Below are 13,928 nucleotides of genomic sequence, written 5' to 3' on the forward strand. Positions count from 1 at the left end.
ACCAGTCCTTCCCCATCAAATCCCTCGGAACTCCCGTCCCAACCTAATGCCTCTCATCCGACCACACAGCGCAGGCTGCTGCGCCTGCTCCCCCGCCCCACCAAGACACGGCGGACGGCTCAGGGCTGGCCGTCTCCCAGGCCCCCGGGGAGGAAACCTCGTGTGGCCTGGCCTGGGGGCCACAGAGCCCTCTGCCTCACTGAGGCCTGGGGTACAGCGACTGGGAAAAATGACCCCTCAGGCACAAGAGCCAGAGGAACCTGCCCCTGGGACCACGTACACCAAGGACTGGGAACCTGCACACACCTGCCCCTGGGACCACGTACACTGAGGACCGGGAACCTGCACACACCTGCCCCTGGACCACGTGCACTGAGGACCGGGAACCTGCACACACCTGCCCCTGAGACCACGTACACTGAGGATGAGGAAGCTGCACACACCTGCCCCTGGGACCACGTACACTGAGGACTGGGAACCTGCACACACCTGCCCCTGGGACCACGTACACCGAGGACAAGGGACCTGCACACACCTGCCCCCGGGACCATGTACACTGAGGACTGGGAACCTGCACACACCTGCCCCTGACACCATGTACACCGAGGATGAGGAGCCTGCACACACCTGCCCCTGGGACCACGTACACTGAGGATGAGGAAGCTGCACACACCTGCCCCTGGACCACGTGCACTGAGGACCGGGAACCTGCACACACCTGCCCCTGGGACCACGTACACTGAGGACTGGGAACCTGCACACACCTGCCCCTGGGACCATGTACACCGAGGACAAGGGACCTGCACACACCTGCCCCCGGGACCATGTACACTGAGGACTGGGAACCTGCACACACCTGCCCCTGACACCATGTACACTGAGGATGAGGAGCCTGCACACACCTGCCCCTGGGACCACGTACACTGAGGATGAGGAAGCTGCACACACCTGCCCCTGGGACCACATACACTGAGGATGAGGAAGCTGCACACACCTGCCCCTGGGACCACATACACCGAGGACAAGGGACCTGCACACACCTGCCCCTTGGACCACGTACACTGAGGACCGGGAACCTGCACACACCTGCCCCTGGACCACATACACCGAGGACAAGGGACCTGCACACACCTGCCCCTGAGACCATGTACACCGAGGACTGGGAACCTGCACACACCTGCCCCGGGACCACGGACACCGAGGACTGGGAACCTGCACACACCTGCCCCCGGGACCACGCACACTGAGAATGAGGAACCTGCCGAACTTCCCCCTGGTGATAGGAGGTGAGCCCCCTGCTGGAAGTGACCCCAGGTCTGTGCCGCCTGGAGCGGGGCATCCCGCAGCAGTGCCACCGTGCAGGAAAGCGGCCCCGGCACATGGACGCCCCACCCCTCACCCGAGACCAGAGAGTCCACACCCACCCTGAGGGCAGCAGGCAGAGACGAGCAGCAGCCAGAGGCAGCCTGCACAGCTGACCCTACCTAGGAGGCAGCAGGGCCCCTGAGGTCCCGAAGGCTGGACACTGAGTTGGGGTGTGTGTCGGGGGGCCCCCGAGGAACCGAAGGCTGGGCGTGGAGTTGGGGGTTAGTGTCAGCGGGGCCCCCGAGGAACCGAAGGCCGGGCGTGGAGTTGGGGGTGCATGCTTTAGCAGCAGGCTGGGTGGGCAGGGTTCCCGAAGAGGCAGGAGTAGACCGGGGCCAAGGCTGACCAGGAGCTGGACTCACACCTACATCCTCCGGAGGTGAGCGTTCGTGGTGTTAACCCCCTTCTGGGATTTTATATTCGAGTCAGTCTGGGAGCAGAGGAACCTGAGGCCCAGGGACCCGTCCAGCCCCTCCGGCAGGAGTCAGGTCGACCTGCTTCTCTCTTTCCCGCACCTTCGAAGGCCCCATGAAGTTAAGTTCTGTTTGACCACGTGGAAGGATGTGCAGCTGCAGCTGAGTGCCGTCTGACCCGACCTTCCAGAACAGCACAAGCATCCTGTTCTCATCCCTGGGCTGGGGGGGCACTCTCTTCTCTCACCTTACAGAGCTTAAGTGGTGGCTTAGATGGTAAAGAATCGCCTGCAATGCAGAAGACCCTGGTTCCATCCCTGGGTTGGGCAGACCCCCTGGAGAATGGAATGGCAACCCACTCCAGTATTCTTGCGTGGAGAATCCCAGGGACAGAGGATCCTGTTGGGCTACAGTCCATGGGGTCACAAGAGTCAGACACGACTGAGCGACTGCCACACTTTATGGAGCTTTAAGAGTCAGATTTGCATGAGTGAGGGTGACTCACTCCCACATCTCCCACCTTCCAGGCCACAGTTTCTTTGAAAGCAGACATCATTTCTGCAATAATTCAGCCTGACTTTCAACTGCAGGAAGCACAATTCTATATGGGTTTCTCCTTAACACTCGTGGGAACAAAGGAATTGTGTGAAATTAGTTGCATATGAAGATTAAGAGTTTTCTAAGGTAATGTCCACCAGCCCTCATAAATATATATTTTTAAAAATAGCTTCCATTTAGTGAATTTAGCATATGATAAGAAATCAATATACATTATATTATTTAATCCTTATAACAGAGAAAAACATTATATGCAAAAGGTTAAAATATCTTATTTTATGAAATGTAAACAGAGAGGAAGGTATCAGTCAAAATAGCAACATATTACTTTTCAAAATGAAATAACTTCTCTTAAAATATGACAGAATCTGGTTAGCTAAGTTTAAAAGAATTGTTTTTACCACTGTTTTAAAGCCAAGGCTTTATCCTTACGTTATAAGTAAAACAGTATCAAAACACCAAAATTATACTTTTCATTTTCAACTTAAACAGTTTTAGAAACCAAACTGAAGAAAAATCTTATACTGATCTCTAACATACCAACTTTCAACCAAGTTTTTATGGCTGTATGATAAATTCCAGAAAGAAATTAAGGTTAGAATATGCAAAAAAGAAAATAGGATTTATAATGGATTTATAATGGAAAAGATATATGAGTCTATTATCAAATTCACTGAAAAGTCCAGAACTCTACCAGGTCTAATAATCAATCTGGAATGCCACCTTGGCAGATCTTACTCTGAAATGAGCAGCGTGAGATCACGGTTCCCAAACGCAAACCGCATTCCAGCCGTAAAAGACACACACCCCCCCCCCCCCCACAGCCCTCCCAGGGGCAGCGCCGGCAGGGGGCGTCATCACGCCACGCGGCCTGACACCTCCGCTGGGTCTGAGGCTGCTATGCCAGCAGTGCCACGGCATCACTGCATTCTTCGAGGGTGCCTCCATTCGTCTGTGGGACCACAGTGTTTAAAATATTTTTGCTGTTTTTATGCAGCTAAGAGTCTGTTCCCAAAAAAAGATGCAAAAAAATAATCTTTGCTTCAATAACTCAGCAAGCTGAAAACATCATACAAATCAGAAAAGCCTCCTCTTAATTGGAAATGTCCTCCTTATCGAGCCCCAAAGGGTAAACTGGGGGAAAGGTCCAGGTAGGACCCAGTCTGAGCCTCGAGGCGCCCGTCCAAGACCAGGTGTCCCCCGGGAGGGGCGGACGCTCGTCTCCCCTTCTCAGCCCCCAGCCGCTGCCCGCCAAGGCCAGGAGCCCGGACTCTGGCTGCAGCCACGCGGACAGGCCATCCAGACGGCCCTCCCAGGGCTTGGACGTGGGGCCTCAGGCCACTGCCCTCACATCAGGGGTCTCCACTGCCCCAACACAGTCTGACTCTGGGTCCAGCACCCCCAGCCTCCATTCCCCCAGGACAACACCAAAGTCCATTGGAGAGAATTCAGCTCCACGGCCCTGGATCTGCGCTATCCTCCCACTCAGCCACTTATAGAACCTCACCAACTATCAGACCACACACGCCGTCCACACACACCATCACATGGACACTTAAACCTGAATAACATCCTGAAACTGTGGATAAGAGAGTCTTCTTTGAGCAATATAGTAAGACTTCACTTAAAACAGGAGAATATCCTTGAACCATAATGCATATTTCTGCAGGCATTATAAAGTAAATCCTTAATTTGGAAAGCGATTACAAATCTATCAAAAATCAAAGTTGTAGTCCTGAAAACAAACGTTCTGTTCACAAGTCTCTGTTGTTCTTTTGAGCAACAAAGCATCTTTTGAACTAAACTGTGAGACAATGAATTCATCAGAATGGCCACCTCCTCAGTCCCTGGCCTCCAACGCCCACTCGTGTGTTATTTGAACTCTTCCTCCGTCGAGACACACCAGCTGCACCGGACAGTGAGACCCGTGAATCCACAAAGGCCGCTTCACATCCCTGCAGAATCTACCCAGCACTGCAAGCACCCAAACCACCGCCAAGTGGTAAATGGAAACGGGACCATTTTCATTTGAAAGTGGTAAAATAAAAAACTGGGACCATAAAATCATCAAAGACAAAGGTACAAACACCCACATTCGACACAGCATCCAAACGCCTTCTAACATCAAACATCAAGGCCTGCAATAGCTTCATGGCCGATAAAAACCACTGTTGCTTTTAGCAGCAAAATGCTATAAGAGTGCATCATGAGTTTGTTAAACACTTAAACACAAAGTTTACAAAGGCTGTGGGTGGTCAGAAGGTCACTCACTTTATTTTGACAGATCTGGTGGACGGGCCGAGAATGGGCTCCTGTGATGACGGCCGCACTGCAGCCCACGTTGAGGTCGAAAACCTCTAAGGTCCGGTTCCGCCCGGCAGTAAGCACGAGGTCTGGGGCTCAGTTAGGGAACTTCTCTCAGCAGAAGGTTGCATGGACAGTGACCAGTGACGATACCCTGAGGCTCCACAGGACGGTCCTGACCACAGCCCGCTCCCCACCTGAGCCCAGGCGCCTGGCCAGAGCTGCTGGGAGGACAGGGAGGCCAGGCGTGCAGGTTTCCACACTGCAGGCCCAGGTCCACTGAGAGTTAAGCAAGGCTTGAGATGTCAGGAAACACCCAAATCAAGAGGCGGAATGGCTGTCCCGCATGTAGGCACTGAGCTTGAAGACGGGTCTGAGCCAGAGATTAGACAGGGAGGCTGTGGAAGTGAACGGCGCCCCCTCCCACCAGGTCAGGCTGCCTGCATGGAGGACAAGCCGTGGACGCAGCACACGGCAAGGACACTTCATCCACAGGGACCAGGAGGGACAGCGGCTAAGCTGGCAGCCCAGTGGTTAAGACTCCATGCTTCACTTCAGGGGTCATGGGTTCAATCCCAGATCAGGGGACTGAGCTCTCACCTGCCACGTGGTGTGGCCAAAACACAAAATGTATACGTGCTAGAGAAGTACAGAATTGAAAAGTGCTATTAGATCTAACAACAAACCCAGCGCTAAAGCCAAGTGCTCAGGGTCCTCACTCAAGGACAGAGAGTAGTCAGAGCAACGCGTTTCTGCTAAGTGTTTTTGTGTTTTTAGCAAAAGGTCCTAGCATAAAAAAAATTACCTTTCTAATTAAAATATTCTAGAACCTCTAATACCCTGTATCAGTCCTTCTGAAATTTCAGGAATAAAACTTTTCAAAAGAATCTTGTACCTTTGAATTAAAGTTTATAAGATATCTCCCTAAAGATCAGAGCTTTGTTTCTAAATAAAGTCAATGCTCTTTAATTTAAAATGATGATGGAACCACAAAAACTCACTGCTGTAACTTTGCCATCTTCCACATGAGATGGGGTACGCCCTTCAGTTCATCAAAGGATGCATGTGGTAAGTGTAGCCATGTCCTGTTTAAATGCATTAAACTATTGTTACTCAAGACGCGAGCAGACCAGAAACCTCAGGTCCCGTCACTCTGCTCTACCTCACAGGCGCCCCACGTCCAGCTTCCCTTTCCCTCCGGGGCTCTTTTCATTACTGAGATGAAGCCGTTACACAAAGGCCCCTGAGCTCCATGAGGCCCGAGTGCTCAGCCCAAGCCTGGAGCCTGGACCCTCAGCACAAGCCTTTGCCGGAAGGATGATGGGCAGGATGCGGAAACATCGGACGCAGAGCAGGAGAAAGGATACAAGAGTGGAAGTCATTCACTGCGGACAAGCTGGTGACCTCCGTGGCGTCGGTCGAGAGGAGCCTGCACACCGGCACGCACCAGCTCTTCTGTCTGTACCTGCGAGAGGGTGGAGGGCGCTCTATCTCCTGGCTCCCCTTTCGCCACTACCCGAGAGTCTACCTTCAAGAACTTTAAAATAAATGCTTTCATGTCAATATTAGCAATCATATTTAATTAATAAATATTAATAATAAATTTTACTGGGTAGCACGTTGACTACCTAAGTTATCCTTCAGGTAATTCTAGCTTTTCCTTTAGTAAAACTTCATGAAAAATATTACTATATACATAGCCAAGTGGAATTCATCCCCATCTATGAGAAAACAAACTTTTCTCTTAATTTTAAAATAATTGTATATACTTAGCAAGACTCCCAGGGAAGGCAATGGCACCCCACTCCAGTACGCTTGCCTGGAAAACCCCACGGATGGAGGAGCCTGATAGGCTGCAGTCCATGGACTCCCAAGGAGTCGGACACGACTGAGCGGCTTCACTTTCACTGTTCACATTCATGCGCTGGAGACGGAAATGGCAACCCACTCTAGCGTTCTTGCCTGGAGAGTCCCAGGGACGGGGGAGCCTGGTGGGCTGCCGTCTACGGGGTCGCAGAGTCGGACACGACTGAAGCGACTCAGCAGAGCAAGTCTCCACAGATCAAACCGGGGTCTCCTGCATTACAGGCAGATTCTTTGCAACCTGAGCCCCTGGGGAAGCTCTACACGCTTAAGGCACCCAGTGGCTGTAAGTTATCTGCGGCTGTTGCTCAGCTGCCCAGTCAGCTCTGACTCTGAGTAAGCCCAGGGACTGCAGCACCCCAGGCCTCCCCGTCCATCACCAACTCCTGAAGTTTGCCCAAATTCATGTCCATTGCATCGGTGATGCCATCCAACCACCTCATCCTCTGATGCCCTCTTCTCCTTCTGCCCTCAATCTTTCCCAGGATCGGAGACTTCTCCAATGAATTGGCTCTTCACATCAGATGGCCAAGATACTGGAGCTTCAGCTTCAGCATCATTCCTTCCCACAAATATTCAGGGTTGATCTCCCTTAAGACTGACTGGTTGGATCTCCTTGCAGTCCAAGGGGCTCTCAGGAGTCTTCTCCAGCACCGCAGTCCGAAGCATCGACTCTTTGGCGCTCTGCCCTCTTCACAGCCCACTCTCACATCCATGCACGACGACTGGAAAAACCATGACTTTGACGAGACGGACCTTTGCTGGCAGAGCGACGCAATGGCCAAGCCGTTAGGGCTCAGAGTCCAGACCTCTCAGACACTTGAGGTGTGGGTGGGACCGGCTGTCGGCCCACCCCGCCCACAGGGAGGCAGCTGCGGGGCAGGGGTCTGGTGCAGAGCCAGCCAGAGCGGTGCCCAGAGGGGTGACTTGGGGGCGGGGACAGGCCTCACGTCCCGGGAGAAAAGGCCACATGCAGACCCAGGGACAAGCCAGGCCAAGCCTCAGGGGAAGTCTGGGCATGAAGCTTAATGATCAGCAGAGATTTCATGAACCCCCGTGCGTCCTGCTGAGAGACTGCCCAAAGCCACACAGCAGGACGGCTGAAGAGGTGACAGCAGCAACTTACTGTGGACAGGACGGCCCAGGAAGGGTCTCAGAGAGAAGAGTCGTGTGAGCAGACGGGGTGCAGACAGCCCTGCGGTGGGGGAGGCCCGGGAGTGCCTCCCGGATAAAGTGCAGGTGTTCCCGACCCAACCCCACACCTGCCCGGGGTGCAGGAGTCCCCAGTGCTGGAGGCTGGCATGTGCCCATCAAGGCGAGGCTGTCAGCACCAGGGGGACTCTGGGTCAGAGGTGAGGGAAGTGGGAGGGGGCCAAGACAAGAGGCAAACAGCTTGTCCATGAGACCAGCCCCACCCAACACCCAGGGTGTTCCTGGGTCCCTGAGGCATGCAGGCCTAAACAAGTCTCCCTTTCATCTTGCCGTGAGAAACACAGATGTGATGCCTGGAGCTACAGCAGCCACCTTGTTCTGCAGAGTGACAAAAGCGGGACAGAGCCACCCAGAAGAGGGTGGTGGGCAGGACCTGATGGAAACACCAACATCACGGTGTGAACACAGTGAGCAGCTGGTCAGCTACAGGCAGGGAACTGGCTGATGGGCCCCCACTCTGCAGGACGCAGGACAGGGGAGCCTGAGGGCACCGCCTTCAGAGCAGTGCGAGCCCCCCACCACGCTGCTGGGTGCCACCATGCTGCTGGGCACCACCACGCTGCTGGGTGCCACCACGCTGCCGGGTGCTACATGTGCCCCCTGAGGGGAGGCCGGAGCAGGGAGTCCAGAAATGCCCACCCGGCCCACAAGGCCCACCACCAGATGCGTGCAGGGAAGCTCAGGGCCGCCCCACTGGAACAAGCGAGGTGTCTCTATGTGGGAACCAGGAAGAGCTGTGGCGGCCTCCTGTCCCCTGACACATCCCAACAGGTAAACCCACGGGGAGCGGCCGTGCTCGTGAGCATGGTGGTGATCAAAGGTGTGTCACACAGGAACCGCCCACCAAGCTGCACAGACACCCGGGTGAGCAGCAGCTAGAGACCAGGGTGGGCGCGGGCACGTGAGTCTCGGGAGGTGGCAGAGGGGCGGGGCTCAGAGGGGAGGCCTCTGGTCCTCTCTGCAGGCTTCATTTTCTTAAACGCTTTGAAAACAAAGACAGCCAAGCATCAGTGCCTGCCAAGTCAGGTGTGCCCTGGCACGCGTCTAGCAGGCCACACACACGCGCATCTGTGGATGTGTATGCAACGCTCCACGCACGTGTGCTCACTCAGTCATATCAGCCCCTTTCCAACCCCATGGACTGTAGCCCACCAGGCTCCTCTGTCCATGGAATTTTTCAGGCAAGAATACTGCAGTGGGTAGCTATGTCCTTCTCCAGGGAATCTTCCCAACCCATGGATGGAATTCCTATCTCCTGCCTTGGCAGGTTGATTCTTGACCATTGCAACCACCTCAACTCACTATAAACGGTAATAATCTCACATACAAAACGTGTTAATCTTGTTGCTGAACCAGGGCAGTGGCCCCCTTTCCTGAGCCCCGGACACTGGTGAGTTCCCCGAGGGCCAGGCCTGGCCCCCAGGGAAGCTCCACATGCAGAGAAGGGACTTCCGATCACAGGAGGGTGTGATGACACCTTGGACCCTGTTACTTTACACCCGACGCGCGGTTGAGACACAGCGTCCCCAACCACAGGCGGCACTACCTTCGTAAGTCGTCCTTGCTGGTGTCGATGTGATACTTGAGCAGCTGGACCTCGGGGCCCGAGGAAGACAAGATAAACGCGTCCATGTAATAAAACTGTGCAGACTGGACAGGCTTAGGGAACGTGTCTTTGCCCTGCAGTGAGAATCAGTCATCATCACTAATAAATAAGTGTCAGTAAAAACTCTACTGCTATAAATATGAGACCCTCTCATCCTAACACAAACATCCACTTATTCTAAATGTGCAGAATGCCTCCTGGAAGAACCAACGTGCAACCTTCGGTGCTTCTTCCTGACTCTGTAAACGATGCTGCATAATTAAGATTCTACTGTAGTGACTGTTTGGAATTCCGGCCATTTAAAAACTCTAAAAGGAAAGAACATTGAAACCCGACAGGACATGCACTGAAGCCAGAGTTCTCCACCTGTTTTAAACCTGGTTCTGAGGCGTCTGCTCCTCCGATGACACGGCCCAGCCCGTGCAGGGTGCAGAAGTCAACAGGACTCTGGGCCCCAAAGCCAACCCCCTCTCCCCTCGGCCCTGCCTGCCATCCTGGGTGTGACCAGCCTTCCTCGAGCAGCGCCCAGGACTCAAGTCTCCTTTCACGAGACTCACAGGATGGGTGCGAGCAGCGTCCTCGAACCCGCTTCCTGCCAGCGAGGAGCCTGGTGACTTAGAGCCGCGTCACCTGTCCCCTACCTGTCTTCCTGACTCCCTTCCCTTGTCTCCAAACAGTCTCCTATGAAATCACTAAAGTAAGGCATTTTTCTCCCCAAAACACGTCTCCCCCACATAGTGTCCTGTGAGCGTTATTATCGCCTCTACTATAGAATCACACTTATTTTTGCATTTAAATCATTCCCATATTTTACTACTGTTCCGCCATTTTCGGACCACGCAAACGTCAGGCGTATGCAACCGCATGTGCACACGTGTGCGCGCGTGTGCTGCGTGTGCTTGCGTGTCACGTGTCCATGTGAACACACCGTGCTGCCCGCCTGCCCCTGCCCCCCGGGCGGGGCCGGAGACTGCGCAGGAGAAGCCGGGCAGGGCCCCCGACCGCCCGCCATCTGCGCCAGGGCCCCGTTACCAGACGCAGCGCCAGCTCCGGGCCGCGCGCCGACCACACCCGCAGCGTCCCGTCCTGGGAGGCGGACAGCACCCAGCGGCCACCGTGGCTCCAGCACACGCTGCCCACCGCCCCGTCGTGACCTGAGGGCAGAGAGGAAGAGCGCGCCTTGAGCCCCCCAGGGCAGCGGGCCTTGAGCCCCCCCGGGCAGCAGAGCCGCCGCGTCCAGAGGGGAGTGACCCCGGCAGCGTCTCCCAGCCAAGCGCCCCAGCGAGCCGACACCCTTGCTTCGTTTAGAGGCCAAACACAGTTTGTGGAGAAGGTGTTAGCCGACGATGCTGGCCAACGGTTACAGTGTCTGAGCAATTAGACCTGCAGATAACGGACCGCTTATCACTTGGCCCGTCCTCTCCCTTCCCAGGGAATAAGCGGGTGCTCAGGAAGGGAGAGGAAACGCTGCCCAGATCAGGGGGCTACACCAGGGGCAAGACCACAGCCGCTCGTGCAGGGTCCCTGGCCCCTGCTGACCCGGCACCTGCTGCCTGGCTGGTCCGCTCAGTCCCAATGAAGCGTCAGGACCCACTGCAGATTCTGTCTTGGCCCCTCCGACTCCCCCATCCACCGGCCAGCCCTGCCCTCTCTGATTGGCGTCAGCCATCTCCGCCTCTGAACCCACACACAACCTAATTTTTGGACCCACTTTGCCCTCACAACTCCTTAGAAAGGCCATCACGGCCGGGAAGCAACCTTGGAATCACCCAGGACCGCCCCCACGGCCACTGGGAAGCAGAGGAGCCCCTGCCGGGAAGGGTTCTCGGAGGCGGACACGTGGAGCTTGGGAAGAGAAAACTGCGGTCCTGCGAGAGGAGATTCAGAACCAAGAGGGCCGGGCTGGGCTGTCGCGGGCCACGGTGTGCGCACGCAGGCGGGAAAACCAGCGACGCCTCCCGCTGAGCAAGGCTGCACCTCTGAGCCCTGCGCTGCCCTGGGCGGGCTCCACACGCCACCCCTGGGCCCGCGATCCAGCGTCTCGGACTTCCCATGTCGGACGCTTTGTGACAAACTGCAGAGAAGAACAGCCGACGAGGGGACAGTCTTGTCTCGGCGAGCTCACCCCAGACGTCCGCGCGCACCCTGGGCTCAGCGTGTGAACCACACTCGGGAACCTGAGATTGGACAGAGAGGTGTAGCATCACCGCATCACCCCGGTCGGAGAGCCCACAGGAAGAAGGAGGGACACCATCCTGGGAGGATGGACACGTGTAAACACGACCCTGAGGAAACGGAGAGCCAGGACCAACCGAGTGGAGAAACACCAGACAGGGCTTTGCTGCCCTCTGCTGCGGGCTCCCGGGAGCTCCTGCGGAGCCAGAGCCGGGCTGCGTGGATGGGCGGGAGCTGGACACACCGAGCTCCAGATGCACCAGCTCAAGCCTCAAACGAGGCTGCTCGGGCCACCACCTTCCCAACGCGGCCAGAGGCCTCGAGGCCACGTGAGGCAGATTCAGCGGGGCTCCCTTGCCTGGCCCACAGCCGAGCGGACCCGTGCCTCTGGTCCCCGCACACCCTCATCGCTAACGAGCACCGCCCCTCTCTGGTAGCTGATGGGTCAGGAGGCTGCTCGCTCCCGCCCGAGGGTCAGGACAGACCGCGACTCCCAGTGACCACAGGACCCCAACGGGACCTTCTCCTCCAAGCTCCGCCCTGGACACCGGAAGCTCCAGAACCCCGAGGCCTGTGCAGACACTGGCCTCAGGGTGAGCACAGAGACCCCAGGCCCTGCTGAGCCACGTGCCCTCCCAGGGACCCCGCCAGGCCCCGCTTTCCTCAGTGTCCTCTCCCCACAGCCACGGCGGACGGCTCCCACCACTGATGGCTAAAGCCCCAGGACTGGGCAGCAGGGATGCGCTCGAGAGCAGAGCGGCAGGACACACCCCCGACCCAGCGCCCCAGGACCACAACCCTGACCCAGCGCCCTAGGACCACAGGGACAGGAAACACAACCCTGACCCAGAGCCCCAGAGGACACACACCCACCGACCCAGCGCCCCAGGACATACAACCCCAACCCCAGGCCCCCAGGACACACAACCCCAACCCCAGCACCCCCCCAGGACACACAACCCCGACCCCAGCCCCCCGCCTGGACACACAACCCCGATCCAACCCCCCCAGGACACACAACCCAGACCCTAGCCCCGCCCCAGGACCATAGGGGCAGTGATGGGGGTCGGGAGCCAGGCTGCAGGCGCCTACCAACAGGAAGGACCCTGGAGGGGGGCCAGTGGGCAGCCCGCAGGCAGACACAGAACTCGAGAGACAGCAGCAGGGGTTCCAGGCTCAGTGCCATCCCGTCATAGGACTGCGTGTGTCTACAGCCCCACCGTACTCCATGAAATCTTAATCAGTCTAACCTTCTGAAGTCACTGACCCCAGGGTTTAGCTGTTACACCCCTTGCCCTCCACCCGGCATGAGGGGGTGGTCCTCCCGGCCACACTCACACCCGTCCAGCCGCCCCCAGCAGCCCGCCCGGAGCCAGGTGCGCCCTCCCGGGAGCGGCGTCACCAGGCCCCCGGTGTCCCTGGACTAGACAGCCACGTTGGGTTTTACCCAGATGGGTTTTACCCGAGCACCGCGGGGCCCCTTCCATGAACGCGCCTCCAGCTCTGGCCCCACAAGTGCTGCTGCCCCTACTCGGCGCAGCAGGGTTCGGCGCAATCTGGTCATTCTGTTCCCCCAGGCAGCCACAGCGCCGGTCTGTTCCTGCTTGAAGGGAACAAGCGTGGCGCTTGCAGATTAACAACGGGACCATAACGAGGCTGAATCTGTGCCCCAGAGGACTGAAAAGGCCCCCCTGAAGCCACACACACAGGGCAAACAGGAACCGTGAGCTCATCCAACGGAGCAGCAGGTGAGGGAGGCGCATCAGAAACCCTCCACCGGTCACCACCCTCACGGAGCAAGCTCACCCTGTAAGCACCCGACAGATAACGCCTCTGACATATGGGTCGCTATAGTTACAGGAATGTGGAATCAGCTGTGTGTAGCCAGCCAAGCCTGTTGGGACCACTGACCCTAAAACGAGGCCTGTGCAGGTGTCCGACAGTTGACCTCCCGACATCAGGGGGCCCAGAATGCCACCATCACCTCATGGCTTTTGAACGTGCACCCCACAAAGCAGCATGCAACCCTGAGTTGTCCGTGCAGCAGACAACTGCCCCACCCTGTCCCCACCTCCCATCCTGTCCCCTGCACCGAAGACCACCCTGCTCCTGGGCCCCGCAAATGCCCGGCCCCGCCTTGGGGAGTAGGCCTGAGCTCTGCGCGCCCCGCTCCTCGCTGGGCTGCCTTGCGTAAACCCTTCCTCTGCTGCAAACCTCGGCATCTCAGCGTCTGCCTCAGTGTCTGGCCAAAGGACCTGACCTGGCAGCAAGAGAAAAACAGTCACGAATCCACATTAACTGAAATTCTCCGTCTTACCTGACAAAACAGCAGGCGTCCCAGTAAGATCAGCATCGCAGACCAGGAACAAGTGGTCGGCCGAGCCACAGGCCAGCCGCTGTCCATCTCCTGCTCGAAACAGTGAGAGAAGGCC

General features: G+C 56.7%; 1 protein-coding gene across 20 annotated transcripts in view; it reads right to left on the bottom strand.

Moving 5' to 3' along the window:
- WDR27 (WD repeat domain 27) overlaps nucleotides 1-13,928 on the bottom strand; it is a 181,513-nt gene that overhangs the window by 132,877 nt on the left and 34,708 nt on the right. For 14 of the 20 annotated variants that reach the window (XM_042253747.1, XM_060419336.1, XM_027972684.3 and 11 more), the window contains 5 exons: nucleotides 13,814-13,903; nucleotides 10,354-10,475; nucleotides 9,262-9,395; nucleotides 6,008-6,105; nucleotides 4,608-4,729 (listed from right to left, as the gene is read on the bottom strand). In XM_042253747.1, coding sequence (XP_042109681.1) covers nucleotides 4,608-4,729; nucleotides 6,008-6,105; nucleotides 9,262-9,395; nucleotides 10,354-10,475; nucleotides 13,814-13,903 — 566 coding nt within the window. The other 6 variants (XM_042253755.1, XM_060419344.1, XR_009601581.1 and 3 more) reach the window with 5 other exon arrangements.

Source organism: Ovis aries, chromosome 8, assembly GCF_016772045.2.
Source record: "Ovis aries strain OAR_USU_Benz2616 breed Rambouillet chromosome 8, ARS-UI_Ramb_v3.0, whole genome shotgun sequence".
Lineage (NCBI taxonomy): Eukaryota > Metazoa > Chordata > Mammalia > Artiodactyla > Bovidae > Ovis > Ovis aries.